Here is a 15507-nt window from a genome sequence, read left to right as displayed (position 1 = left end):
CACAAAATCATTACCTCTGAGCTGCCCCTTGACCTCTTCAGAGTCCTGAACGAGCAGGCCCATCCACTCTAGGATGACAAGGTGGCACAGAACCTTTGGCTGAGTTTGACACAGGCCTAAAATAGAAGCAAATTTAAAAGGCGAACTAAAGGCACCTAGATAATTCAATCTAATATAACCGTTTTAGACTTCGTATGATGGCGATTTCAAGTAAATCTGGGTTTTCTTTAAATCATTAAATTTTATTTCAATGTTACAAATTACCTGAATTTGTAAATACAGCTACAATTCTTTCTAAGTTTGAGGAGATTCTATTCTGTATTGGTGTCAAAGACTTGGTTCCAGCTATTATTCTGCTACTGCTGTTTGATTATCCCCTTAATTTCTCCAGGCTGCATGTTCTCATCAATAATATGAGGATGTTGGATTATAATGAGGTTTAAATGTCCCTTGAGCTGTATGAGCTATCACTCTCTGTTTTTCTCCCTGAAAGAAATTCCATACAGACTGGAAATAGGAATATAGGAAATGTTATTGGTACTGATTGCAAATTTTCTTACTTTTAGAGTACTTTTTTAAGTCCCCTGGGTTAATCCTGCCCCTTCTCCTAGACTAGGGTGACTAACTCTCCCGGTTTTCCTGGGAGTTTGAGCACCAAAAGTCCCGTGTCCTGGGAAACCCCTCAGTTCCAGACAAACCAAGGTGGTTGGCCATATTTCCTAGAACTAAAGACATGTTCTCCAGCTGAAGCCAAGAGACATCTACAAATCAAAATAGGGTCTATGTGAACACATTGCAAAAGCTTTTTAATTAGAGTAGCATCTCCAGTTTCATAATGTAAACCAATGGGAAAGCAGAAGACATTCTGCAGAATTTCATTTTCATCTAACTTTTTAACAGCATTTCTTTTACAAGCATGAGTGTTATAAAGCATGACAATATGGTTTTCATTTGTTGGAGGGAAATAGTAAATGTAAATAAATTTATAGAATTTTAAGCAATTTATATATTTAAATAATGCCAACAGAAGAGTCAAATAATTCGGTTGATTAATTTGAATTCATTGATCTATATAGTTGATGGACTAATTTATATATAAGTACAGTAGACATACCCACTATGTATATAAAGTAATTCACTCTTAACATAAGCTGTCAGTTTTGAGTCTTTGTGAAGGCCATGTAAATTTGTTATATTGGTTAATTATATTAGCTACCAATATTTCAAAGAAAAAATAATTCTCTCAACAAATAGGATGTTAAAGAAAATATATTAATCTTTGTATAAAAGAGTTTTCTATGAATAATGAAGCTCTTAACTTCGATGCTTAGTCAGAATTACCAAATTATAAAATTGTTCTGAAATCTTTACTATACTCTCACATTTCCTGTACTAAATAAGTTCTTTATAGAAAAGAATTAGTTTTGTTCTTTCATTTGCCCATAAAAACCCTTGTCATGGTCTAAATTTCCATGTTCCAAAGAAAGTAGGAAACAGGAGAAAACAGTTGTCAACAGGTGTGGAAAGAACATGAAGTTCTAATGATTAAAATGATCCTCCAGGGGCACCTGGGTGACTCAGTTGGTTGAGTGTCTGACTTCAGCTCAGGCCATGACCTCCTGGTTCGTGGGTTTGAGCCCCGCATCAGGCTCTGTGCTGACAGCTCAGAGCCTGGAGCCTGTTTCAGATTCTGTCTCCATCTCTCTCTGCCCCTTCCCCACTCGCACTCTGTCTCTCTCTCTGTCTCTCTTAAATATAAATAAAACATTATAAAAAATTTTAAATAAATAAAATGATCCTCCAAAGAATGAGGTTCTTATGTCAGCTTTCCCCAGAATGTTAGGGCTCTAAAGGGCTCAGGTTCTACATTTTGTATGAAGTTTTGAGCCCATGCCACTTTTCCCTTTCCATATTTATAATGTGATTTGGATTTGAATAAAATGATGGCAAAGTCACAAACATAGCTTCAGGCCAGGTTATCTTTACTCTGTATTCAGTCATTCTCACCATACACTCATCCCAGCCTCTGAGCTATTACTAACGGGGAAAGAAACAACTGAATCAGCATCAGACAGGAGTGGCAAACTGGCAATCTGAAAGCCAAGCTCAGCCTGCAGATCTTAATGTTTTGTTATTTTATGTATTTGATTTTGGAGTAAAAGTTTTGCTACAAAATGTTTACAAACTAGGGAATTTCCACACAAAAACCCAGATTTCCAGGTCATGTTTAAAATCTGAAAGATCTAGTGACATTCAGTTGATATTCCTGCATGGCAACATGTGTTGAAGCAGAGGACCAGCTGTTCCATTTGGGAAGGATATGTGTTCTCTGTGACCATTCCCATCCCTCCCTTTGACATTGCAACAGGCCTGCTTCGTGCATTTCCATCACCTGCTTGAGCTCTATAGGCTGCAGGCTCTGTTACCCTGGCGGGAAGTCAACTACAAGTCCGAGAAAGCTAACATGTGCCTAAATGCATTATACTCTGCAAATCAAGAGGCAAACATAACAAAGTCAAGCATTAGACATTTAGGAATCTTTGTTTCCTGCAATTACAATTGTGTTGCATTTTTCTATGTTTTTGACATTTGAAATATTCATTTAGAGATGTAGGACCAAATAACACAGCAGCATGACAGAAGGCAAAAGGCCTGGGTTTGGGGGTTAAGTACTTTGGATTTGAGCCCCAGCTGTGCCAAGTATTAGTGTATGATTTGAGTACCTTCCTTAAATCTCTAAATCTTTCCACAGATAATATCTGCCTCCCTGGTAGTTATAAGAACAAATAAAATGTTTAGTGTCTGGTTGACAAACTTGTTTTCTAAAGGCCCAGATAGTAAATTTTTAGGCCTCTGGAGCCATGAAATCTTTGTCACAACTACTCAACTCTGCCACTGTGGCATGAAAACAGTCATAATAATATCTAAACTAATGAACATGACTGTGTTTCAATAAAATGTTATTTACAAAAGCAGAGAACAGACCAGATTTGGCCCTCAGACCATCATTTACTAGCCCATAGGTCAGTGTGAAATATATCTTATGGTGTCTGTTTTATCAGAGGCATTCCAAAAAAAATGGTAGCAACTATTAATAATTTATATTTTTTCTGTATCTTCTATTCATCAGTAAATATCTGTTTTAACACTTGCTCTGCTAAGTAAACCTAGTGGAGGCTACTTACAGCAATTTAAAAAGTGAAATTTGGCTTATTCCTTGGTTAGGTAAAAAGGCAAATGGAAATATTCAGAAGATGGGTTCCCTGTTGAATAGACTAGACGATCCATTCACATTAAGTGGAATATCAGCTAATATCCAAAAAGCAGTTTATCATCCCTGCCTAACAGTGGTGCCTCTGACTCTTGTTGTTTTAAAACAATAAATGAACTGACTAGAATAGCTAATCTCTGAGCTTTATTCCAGAGCTGCAATGTTAATTTTAAGACACAAATTCTAGTTATGCTATTAACAAAATAGATATATGAGGTATTCAAGTTTACTCAAGAAGTGTTTATTGAGCACCTTCTATGTTCCAGGAATTGTTCTAAGTGCTAGGGATACAATAAACTGCAAGACAGGCAGAAGAGACATTGAAATGAATCATGATCAAGAAATAATTTAAATATTGGGAACAGAAAATTCAAGCACATCATAGAATTGGGTATATAAATCCATATTGATCAGTTAGAGATAGCTCAAGTGTAGCCTTTCCCAACTGAAATGAAGCCTGCAATGATATCTTGGTTGATGAGATCATCTTAGGTAACTTTATGATTAATGTGAGCTGTGTGGTACAAACTTATCTCAATTCATCCCATTTTTGAGGGTGCAAATAATTTTGGCTTTAAGTGAATCAGCTCTTCTTTCTTTCTTTCTTCTTTCTTCCTTCCTCTTTTCTGCAAACTACTGATGAGATGTACATTAAAATTGCCATCCTTATAGATGAAATGGAAATTGGCTTCAGATAGAGTCAGATTTCTCATTCCCAAATACTGCTGCTGGCCGTCAATAAAGACATAAGGAAAAAAAGATTATGTTTTATTTATTTTTTTAATATATGAAATTTATTGTCAAATTGGTTTCCATACAACACCCAGTGCTCATCCCAAAAGATGCCCTCTTCAATACCCATCACCCACCCTCCCCACCCTCCCACCCCCCATCAACCTATTATGTTTTATTTAAATTGACTTCACATGAGGGCTTTTTGTTGACTTTTGTTGCTTTTTTCTTCTTCTGTAGTTTTTCCTCATCATTTACTGCTTACTATTTTCTTTCTCATACTCCACTTATATGGAGTACCAGAATATTTGGAATAAGTAATAGTTCTATTAATATTTTATTCCTATCTTTTGAAACACGAGAATGTATAACTTTGCAGATATGTCAAACCAAAATTTTATTTGTTTTCAAGGATTAAGATGCTGATTCTTCCTCCAGTTCCAGTTCCAAAGATTAAAGGAATTGATCCAGATCTCCTCAAGGTACTCAATAAATTATCTAAGGCCTAGATAACACTAATTAAATGCCGCCTAAAGCGTACTGTCCTATGTTGAGAGCTTTTGCAAGCCATGTGCATCCCATCCCATTTTTAACCCCTCTGGAGAAAAATGTTTCAAAATAATAATGTATCTCTTAAAATTATGAGAATGTCTTATGATGTATTTGAAAGTTCTACACTAATGTGTTTATTATATGGCTTTGTTGCTATCGCTTTTCTTGTGACCATAATTTTAGTCTCTGAATGTTATTTGTGAAAACATTTCATCATTATGAGTTCCTTTTGATAGGTTTCATTTTCTTTCTGTTTCCTAGGAAGGAAAATTAGAAGAGGTGAACACAATCTTAGCCATTCATGACAACTATAAACCTGAATTCTACAACGATGACTCTTGGGTTGAATTCATTGAGCTGGATATTGATGACCCCGATGAAAAGACTGAAGGCTCCGACACAGACAGACTTCTAAGCAATGACCATGAGAAATCACTTAACATCCTTGGAGCAAAGGATGATGACTCTGGACGTACCAGCTGTTATGAACCTGACATTTTGGAGACTGATTTCAATGCCAGTGACATGTGTGATGGTACCTCAGAGGTTGCTCAGCCACAGAGGTTAAAAGGGGAAGTAGATCTCTTGTGCCTTGACCAGAAGAATCAAAATAACTCACCTTCTACTGATGCTACCCCTACCACTCAGCAGCCCAGTGTTATCCTAGCAAAGGAAAACAAACCAAGACCGCTTCTTATTAGTGGAACTGAGTCAACTCATCAAGCTGCCCATACTCAGCTAAGCAATCCAAGTTCACTGGCAAACATCGACTTTTATGCCCAGGTAAGCGACATTACTCCAGCGGGGAGTGTGGTCCTTTCCCCAGGCCAAAAGAATAAGGCAGGGATATCCCCGTGTGACATGCATCCAGAAGCGGTCTCACTCTGCCAAGCAAACTTCATCATGGACAACGCCTACTTCTGCGAGGCAGACGCCAAAAAGTGCATCGCTGTGGCCCCTCACGTCGAGGCTGAATCACGTGTGGAGCCAAGCTTTAACCAGGAAGACATTTACATCACCACAGAAAGCCTTACCACTACCGCTGGCCAGTCTGGGACAGCAGAACGGGCTCCGAGTTCTGAGATGCCTGTCCCAGACTATACCTCCATTCACATAGTACAGTCTCCGCAGGGCCTCGTGCTCAATGCCACAGCCTTGCCCTTGCCTGACAAAGAGTTTCTCTCATCGTGTGGCTACGTGAGCACAGACCAACTGAACAAAATCATGCCGTAGCCTTTCTTTGATTTCCCACAAGCTACATATTGAATGGTGAGGAGCTGGCTAGGGCATGAGTGCTTACACCAAAACAATGTTTAAACTTTTGGGGGGGATGGGGGGAGCGGATTCTAAATGCCTTTTTCCTGAAGTGTTGAAAGATAATATTAAAAAAGAAACAAGAACGCCTGATCGGATAGATATTCCTATTGTGAACTGTAAATATTTTAAAGAATCGTCTCAAAGACTGTTTAGTGGCAGTGATTGTCTTGTTAATGTGGGTGTTAATTTTGTGATACTAAGCATTGAATGGCTGTTTCTAATGTATAGTAAATCATGCTTTTTGAAAAAGCAAAAAATCAGGTGGCTTTTGCAGTTCAGGAAAATTGAATGCAAATCAGAGCACAGGCCAATGTTTTTTAGATAATCCGGAACTAAAATTATAGGTAAGAAGGCAAGAAATAGTTTGGATATGTAAAACATTTATTTTGACATAAAATTTATAAAGGTATTTTTAAGAATTTACACTACAAGCATGGCTATTTTATATTACACTACACGCTGTGTACCGTAGTTCATGCAGACCCATCTGGAGAATGTAGCAACCGCACTCTAAAGCCGGTTTAATGCTTTGGTCGGTCCACCTAAAGAAAAACAAATAAGCAAGTTAGTTTTTTACGCGGCCCTTTTTGTACCTCCCAAAACTCCTTAAGCAATTCTGAAGTGATTGTTGTTACCTGCATTATTGGCACATGCTTGTCTTAATTTAAATTTTTAAAGAAATATTTGTTAATTGAGACAACTTTTAAGATGTATGCACAGGTCTACTCATCATGAACCAAACCAAAACAAACAAACAAAAGACTCTTCCTTACCCAAAGTTCGGCTCAGGTCAGAGAGCTCCCTACTAAGAGAAGGAGAGGGTATTAGCTGGTCCTTACTGACAGGCTGCTCAGGGGCTATTGTTGCACACGGAGGGAGTGTTTAGGCAGGCAGATCATGAGCGATGGCCCCAGAACCTTTGTAGTGGTATCTCTTCTAACACAATGTGATTCTATTACACAGTGACCTAAGAAGGGAATAAAGTACAAGAAGCATTTTGTAAGTCGAAGCAAATTGAAAATGAAGTTAACCAGATAATGGAACCAAAAGATCAAGAAATATACCCACTATTCATTGTAACAAGAAACAGAAGGAACAAGATTTTCAATCCCCTCAGATAAGTCAAAATGTTCTTAAACCAATGGCGGAAACTTTCTTCCTCACCAAACTCTTTCTAGGGTTTATTTAAAGTAGCAAAGAAGTGTCCTCATTTTTTATTTCCCCTCTGAGTGGATTGGCCTCCAAGAGGGTAGTCAGAAGAGAAAGAAGCGTCCTGAAGTAATGTTGAAATTATCGTTCAACATCATTCTTGGGAGCGTTGGGATTATTCCCCAAAAGGTTTGTCCAAAGAGAAGAATCTCATCTCACTGAAAAATGCTTCTCACTTTAAGTTTTGGTTTTTTTTGTTTTTGTTTTTGTTTTTTTTACATTTAATGAAACTTTAAAGTTAGCTTTAACTTAAATAGTATTTGCCATTTAGCTCAGACCTTTTTAGGAAACAGGCTTAATGGTTGGTGATTTTAAATTCCCTCTTTCTTGCGGGAAGGACAGTGAAAAGCTAGAACTGGGTGTTCCAAGTTCAACATGTTACTTTGTAATAGGTGTTTAATAGATCTTTTCTGCTACCTTGCTGCTATAGTTTTCTCTAAGAGCTACATAATTTAGTTTCATATACAATTTCATCGGTGTAGAACCTAATTCAACTTAAAACTGTGTGCTTGGGAAAACTATCTTACTATTTCACCATAGGCTGACAACAATTTCTATAGCCAAAAATAGCTAAATACCTCAATCAGTCTCAGAATGTCATTCTGGTACTTTGCTGGCCACACAAGCCATTATTCACTAGTATGACTAGTTGTGTCCTGCAGTTTATATTTAACTCTCCTCATGTCTGTGGATTTTTTTCCTTCGAAGTTTAATAAATTTATTTTCTTGGACCCGTGGTGGCATGCTTCTATTGTCAAACACCCACATGAAAGGCACCCTACACCAGACCGCATGCTCTTCAGTTCTTCTCATTGGAAGGGGAGCTGAGCACAATCAGTTTAAACACATTGGCAATGGATGTGGAGATTTTTGTTATGTGCTGGCAGCTCCCTCCCTCTCTTTTTGAGGAAGCAGGAGCCCAGCTCAAAATTACTATTCCAGCTTGCCTGGACTATGCCTTCTCCTTGGCTGTAACACCTCGTGGGCAGAGGCTCTTAGAGCCATGTTTTGGATGCAACATAGCATGTGTGACATGAGGAGTCGGGAGAGTGAGGAGAAAGTGGTGCTTGTGTTGCAGGATTTGTTATTTTACCTCCATACCCGGGTTCGTTGTCTCGCCGCTTCGAAGAATGACACAAAATAAAATGAGCAACAGGTAAAAGTTTATTAGAGTCTAAGACCAGAAAGTAGAAATAGTAGCAAAGCTCTCTCTGTAGAGAGGGGACATTCGAAAGTGAATGCCCACGGACGATAGGCAAGGGTCTTTGTTTTAGAAGGTTCTGGTCAGCACCCCTCTCCCTTCCCCCTCGTTCCTTCTCAAGTCCTACCCTTACTGACTGATAACTCTAGGTGCTGGGTTGTCCATTCCTGATTGGCTCAATCATTGTATGAGGGATGGTCTATGGCCATACTGTTCCTTGGGTCTGGGTCATGTGTTTTATGGTCTACTTATGTTTAGTCAGGTCTTTTGTCAAATTCCTGAGGGGAACCCCAAGGAGAGTAGTGGGTGTCTGTTACATTCTTAAGAGGAACCTTAAGCCCAAGGGGCTTTGCTGTGGTCAGACGCTCCCAGCATTGTTCCTAAATATGTGGTTTTTTCCCCACTCGGAGACCTCAGGTCCTAATCTCTCCCTCTCTGCCTATTTTGTCCTAGCTTTTCCCTCTCATGCTTGAGCATTGCCTTGAAGCTACACTTCTAGCTGGAGCACGTTGCCCAGGAGGAGGGAAGGCAGGCCTTCTGTCCCACGCACACACTGGCACAAGTCAGTCTGTCACACTAGCTACTTGTCATCATGGGAAGGACATATGTCAGGCCCGCATGGGGATGCCCAGTAGGTAGGTTGTGTCGGAGCCTGAAGGAGCAATAAAGCCATGAAGCGCAGATTCCTCCTCAGGAGACAGGCTCGGGTGGGTTAACTAATAAATCACAGTCTCTTGTACAGGCACCGGGTCCATGAAAAGTGAGGATGGAGTGATGGTGTGAAGCCCACGGAGCAATGATTTATTGCCGCAGCAAGTTGAGTGCAAACCGCCACAACTTTTCGTTACACGAGAGAGTTTGCGTTCAATCCAGAAATAATTCTCTACCTGCTGCCTCTGCCCTTTGAGCAGCTATTACCTGAAAGAACTATGGGTGAAGACTCAGGGTTTCCCTACTCCTTCTTTTGCAAATATGGTTTAGAAAATCACGTCTCTTCTGTTACTAAGATATTGGAACACACGCTGCCTTAACATTACAAACCAAATAAAACCTCACCACTTTAAGCATGAAATATTTATTTCTTACAGATGCTGTAGAAAACTCAGCCTTGTGGTATTACAGGCTTCTCAGTCTTATGGGGTGCTTCGAGGTATCGGGGGTGAAGGGAAAAGAAGACCTCTTTACTTCCTTGGGTTGAAAGAACACAACCCTTTCTATGACAGAATATTAATGTCCTGTTGAAGATGGCCACACATGTGTTTTTCTGTATTTAATCTTCTCATTGGTTCTACTCAGACCTACTAACACTGAAGTCTGCTCCCGTTACATATTTACACAGTTTTACACTAAAATACTAAATGTACGTGTTCTCTGCTTAGGGTAAGAAATAGGGGGGAAATTGCACATTACTTAAATCCAAATGCTTTAGTTTAGAATCCAAGATCTACACAATTTGCCCAGTCACCTTTGCTAGCTTAATATGTGAAGGCTATGCATGAAAGGTACAGCTTCTGAATGAGAATTTGACCTTTGGTTAAGATTCAAGCTCTGTTCTTTTGGAAATCTAATGAGGGTATTATGCCAACCATATTAACTTAGGCAATTAGCATCTCTCTGTCCTTGACTATTCCTCTTCCTGCACCCGAAAACCTCCCAATTACTAAACCTACCTGTTGGAATTTCCCTGATCCCTCGTGGCCCCACTCAAATGCCTCCTTCTTGCAGTCCCCAGTTCCCGTCACATTAAGTGATCATTCCCCTCTTGAAACCATTTTTAATGGTGTTTATAACACTCTGGTTGTTAGCTCCCCTAACAACCATGTAAGATGGGTGGTGTACCAACATATATCCTGGAGCATAAATGTTCTCTACAATGTTCTTCAATGAGTATTTCTGTGGTCACATAAGTTTGGAAAACACTTCATACTACACTTCCCTCTGGGAGAGCCAGTGTGCCTATTGACATTTTAAAGCTTCTACAAAACACGTGCATGCACACACACACACCTGTTTAAACTCAACACATCATTTCCTACTTTATTTAACAGCCAAAAATATAATGGTAAAAGAGTACCCATTATTATATCTATTAACACTTGGGAAGAGATGCTCTGAGAATTCACAGGCCTAACACGAAATGAAGTTATGATAAATTTCAGATGAATGTGAATCTGAACAAAGCATCTTTATGTGATGCCATTAAGCTTGCTTTCTCAGCAACACTTCTCATATAAAAGGCAAAGCAGCTACACCTTTAAAATAACCACAGATTTTTCACAATTCAGATACATTACTTGTTTTCATATATGGAATGACATTTTCTAAGAGCTTGGAGGTCTTAGAGCATTTGTTGTCCTCTCTGTGCCAAGGACTTTCTATCTCCTTGAGGAAACAGACATTGAATTTCCTACCTCTTCGGCCGGAAGACTGGAGGAGAATGCTTAACACGTGAGACTTACCAACATCAACAAAACTCTTAGTCTCAGTGCACCTCGTTTTCTCTCAACTAAGATTTATAGCACAGAAATGCTTATATCACTCTTCATGAAAAGGAGCATATTTTGCTTCTGTAAAGCTCCAGAACAATATGTATCTGTTACTACCTGAACAAAAATAATTCATTCCTTACTGCCATCTGCTGAGTTTTGAAAAAAATACCCAGACAGAACTTCAAACATAATAAACTTTTGCACAATAGGCCCAGGAAACAGTCTTTGCAGGGTATATAGAAAAGCAATTTTCTATTGATTTTTTTTAAAAGAATCTATACATGATTGTTCTGTGGGCATTAAGAGATTTTACCAATATTTTCTGTAAGCATGAAATAATTTGTCAGGAACTTGCATGCACTTTGGATTTTTTATTATAGTACCATTGGGAAAGCCAAAGTAGAAAGATTTGTATTGTTAGCTTTTTTTAAAATGGTACCAAATGATAAAAATTATTTGCATAGGATTTTTATTTCATAAAGCACTTCCATATGTAATATTTCATTTAAACATAACAAATATGTGTTGCAGAGAACCCAAAACGTTACTTTTAACATTTTACAGGAGAGAAGACCAAGGCTCAGAAAACCTAATAGATTTTCCCAGAGTTAACTAACTAGTAAGAGATAGAGCCAGGACAAAAATACAGAACTTCTGACTAGTGCAGTATTCTAAAAAAGGGGAGGTGATAACATTTCTTGATGAGAGATGAGGGAGTTTCTGATCCTATTCATAGTCTGGAGAAAATGGAAAATAGTTTTATAATCTCCATGGATCCAAAGAACCACCTGCTAAAGATAAAATGTTCTTTTTCTGATAACCATAACCAGCAGCATGTTAATAAATGTTTAACAATCCCTCTGGGGGAGAGAGGGGAGGTCAGAGGTGTAACATTTGCCAGTTTCCATTGTGTAAATACTCCCAATGTGGCTGATTTTAAGCTATCAGTTTCATCACTGAACACAAAATTGGGAAGAGATTGTACAATAGGCTCTCGTGAGACTGCGTGAACTGGCTCCAGTAGGCCACTGAGTCTACACAATTTTATAATTAATTCCATCTAATGGAGGACAGTTTTAATAATGAGTAGACCACATTTCTAGCTAACAATCATTAAGCACTTACCATGTGCCAGGCACCGTTCTAAGCACTTTACATCCATGAATTTAGTTTAATCCTTACAACAATCCAACGAGGTAAATTCTGTTATTCCCAGTGTACTGATGTAGAAACTGAGGCAGACATAGTTTAATGAATTTGACCAAAGTCACAAAATTAAGAAATATTAGAACCAGGATGCAAACACATGCACTCTAGCTCCAGAGCCTATGCTCTAAATTCAGTGCCCGCCAATTTCCAGATGCTAATTGTGTCCAGATTGGATGTACGTAACAAAACAAAAGTCAGCCAACTACTGAGCACTTGAGAATCCAAGCAAATAGTTCACATTCAGTATTGCTAATCTTTACATAACACAGCATCATCCTCCCGGGCCCTCAGGGATAATCATCTAGATTCATATCTGGGAAAAACAGAGATTGGCAAATGCTGCTTCTGAGTCTTCCGTATGACCATGGTGACTTCATCTTGTGCCGTTCCCCTTTGCTCCAAGTTTGCTGCTGGCCACTGAACAGAACCAGACCATAGACCTTCCTTGTACTAGTGATGCAGTGAATTGGGGAAGGTCAAATTTCTTGAAACTCTCTGCTTCCTTTATTTATCAAAAGCACTCCCAAACTAGGCTGTGCAGAAAGGTGTGATTCATGGTTCCCTTTCAGTCACCGAATGCGGGGGAGTGAGAGAAGAAGCGGACCCCAAGCATTCCCTCCCTGCCCGTGAGCTCAGTGCTTCCAGCTGACAGTCCCTCAGAAGGTGATCACAGGCTGGTGGGTTAAATAAGAGGCTGTGCACCTCAAGCCCGATCCACGTGTGGGCAACACCTCTCCTTAGGAGGCCAGGGTTTGGCGCCATTCTGGGAGTCACCGCAGGTAGCACAGGACCGCGGACACTTTAGACAGCAGAGTAATGTGGGATAAAGACGACAGCCTGCATTCCCTGGAGCCAGTCATTGCCCCCTCTGAACCTTGCTTTTCCCGTTTGTTAAACGAATGTTCTGGGAAGATAATCCGGAGGTGTGCTGTTTAGTATAGTAGCCACGTGTGTCTTATAAGTATAAAATACACACTGCATTTCTAAGACTTAGTACAAACAGCCACATAAGGAAGAACTTAAAATATCTCATTAATAAATTTATATTTTGATTACATGTTGAGATGACAATATTTTAGATATACTGGGGTAAATAAAATATAGTATTAAAAAATGTTAAAGGTTGTGATTAACTAGACAGAATTATAACATTACCAAGAAAATTTTATTTTATGGCGCGTGTGAACGCATGTGAAAACAGTAAACAGGGTTACTCTCATGTTACTTAACAGGGTACCTCTCGTGAACATCCCCAACCTCTTCCTTCCTAAGGAACCTCCAAACCAACCTTCTTCAAACCGTCGAAGGGTGATTATCTCACTGTTTTAGAAAAACCCTGCCCTACTACCACAAAGGTTGGTTTGTCTCATACCCCCACCTCCACCCCTAATAATTCATGAGGCGGTGCAGGGTCAGTGTTATCTTCCTTCACAGTTGAAAGGTAAAGACATTGAGCTTCAGGAGCTTCCTCGGTGTGCGAAAGGTCACAGTGCCAGTGAGAGGCAGAAGAAGGATGGCCCCTCTGTCTCCGGAGCCAGCCTTCTCACTAAACCACAATGCTTCTGTCAGGCCTCCCTGACCCCAGGAACAAGCATAGCCACAGATAATCATCGAGGAGCCAACACCATAAAGAGGTTTTGAGGAAAGTTACTGAGCACCTACTGTGCACCAAGGATTTTCTAGATGAAGAGGATATAAGTGCAAAACAGGTTCTGCCCTCAAGATCACACTTGAGACGGGGGTCAAACAGATAGATGGCTGTGACACAGTGATAAATCAGTGCTATACAGAGAACATAACGAAAGCACAAGGAAGGAAATAATCTGCCTGGGGCATTTGAAGAAGGTTTTGGTGTAGGCTGAAGAAAACACGGGGCAGCCATATGTACTGCTCACATTTCTGCCTATTGGAAGGATTTTTCCTCCAGTATTGTCTTTCTAGGACGTTCCGGATTATGACTATAAATGTGGTTAGCACTAGCATATCATGCAAAACCATTTGCACCAAACCTGAATTCTCCCCTCCTTTGCCAACTGGCTATAAGAAATTGCCATGAGAGTAGAGTGTGTGTGAAGTCTGAGAGCCTGAGAGACAGGAAGCATGCAGGAAGAGAAGTTGTACAAGTTTGAACCAAGTTACTTGCGCGTGCCCTGCCTGCCTGAACCCAGTCTCTTTTAGACCACTTCCACTTGATGATGGATCGCTGCTGCACACCCCCAAACCATTTTTATTTTTGAGAGAGAGGGTATGAGTGGAGGAGGGGCAGATAACAGAGGGAGAGGGACAATCTTAAGCAGGCTCCACACTCAACACAGAGCCTGATGCAGGGCTCGATCTCACCACTGTGAGATTGTGACCTGAGCTGAAATCGAGTCGGATGCCTAACCAACTGAGGCATCCAGGTACCCGCCCCCCCACACTCCCAACCTTAAAACATGATGAGCTAGTTAACACCTGGTTTGTGACTGGCAGTCTAGTTCCACAGCCATTTGTTGTCCCATAGTCAGGATTCAGACTCTGCCGAGACCCAGTATCAAACCAGGAACTATTTCTCAAAAAATAGAGGACAACGGAGGACACGGTTTACCCCCAAACCCTAGAGATCTAAACTGTGATTCTCCTATTGGCACTATTCAGAAACTTCATTCAGCATCTCCATTTGCCACAGAAACTTTGAGTGTTGTTGCATTTGCTGTCTCATAACTCCCAGTGGGAGGGCTGTTTGTACTACATCCTGGAATTGCTGAAGTGCCTTTTCTTACTCTGGGCCCACTGAAACCCAGCAGCCTTCTGGGCTACTAAATAAATGTTTCAGAGCAGCACACTCAAACGTAATGTATGTTGTCTCCAAAATCCAAAGAATCCCATCAAGCATTTTTAGTGGTCACGGTTCAGGGTGCAATAGCTAGTTTTAAATTTTGAAAGGGATAGTTGGACATATCCCAGACCACTGAACCCTCAAAATCAACCATCTCTTATATTCTTAGACCATCCAGGCTAAAGAACAACACAGAGTGATGTGGAGCAGGGAAGAAGCAAAGGGCCTTTCTCTAACACACATTTTAGTCCTGAGACTGTTCTCTGCCTTCTTGATGCCACGAATTAATATTTGATGTCTCCATATTATCTTTTACTTCCTTGCCGCTTGTCTTACCTCATTGGTCCTTTGTTGTAGTTAAAACTCTTGGCTACAAGTAACAGAAATCAGGAATGCCTGGGTGGCTCCGTCCATTAAGCTTCCAACTGTTAGTTTTGGCTTGGGTCATGATCTCATGTTTCATGAGTTTGAGCCTCACGTTGGGCTCTTGGCTGACAGCATGGAGTTTGCCTGGGATGTTCTCTCTCTCTCCCTTGCTCTCTGCCTCTCCCCCACCCTGTGCATGCAAACATATGCTTTCTCTCTCTCTCTCTCTCTCTCTCAAAAATAAATAAATAAACTTAAAAAAAAAAAAGGTAACAGAAACAAAAGGCTGGCTAAAAAGATTTCTCTCTGAAGTCATAGTGGTGTCTCCTAAAAGCCAAGCACA

General features: G+C 40.1%; 1 protein-coding gene across 5 annotated transcripts in view; it reads left to right on the top strand.

Annotated features, from left to right (window-relative positions):
• GHR (growth hormone receptor) overlaps positions 1-7740 on the top strand; it is a 272004-nt gene extending 264264 nt beyond the window's left edge. For all 5 annotated transcript variants that reach the window (XM_049648702.1, XM_049648701.1, XM_049648698.1 and 2 more), the window contains 2 exons: positions 4416-4485; positions 4817-7740. In XM_049648702.1, coding sequence (XP_049504659.1) covers positions 4416-4485; positions 4817-5788 — 1042 coding nt within the window. In that variant the 3' untranslated portion in view covers positions 5789-7740. The remainder of the gene's footprint in view (positions 1-4415; positions 4486-4816) is intronic.
• The last annotated feature ends 7767 nt before the right edge of the window (positions 7741-15507 follow it).

This window comes from Panthera uncia (assembly GCF_023721935.1).
Source record: "Panthera uncia isolate 11264 chromosome A1 unlocalized genomic scaffold, Puncia_PCG_1.0 HiC_scaffold_17, whole genome shotgun sequence".
Classification (NCBI taxonomy): Eukaryota; Metazoa; Chordata; class Mammalia; order Carnivora; family Felidae; genus Panthera; species Panthera uncia.
Note: the sequence above shows the minus strand (reverse complement) of the source record. Positions and strands in the feature narration are given on the sequence as shown.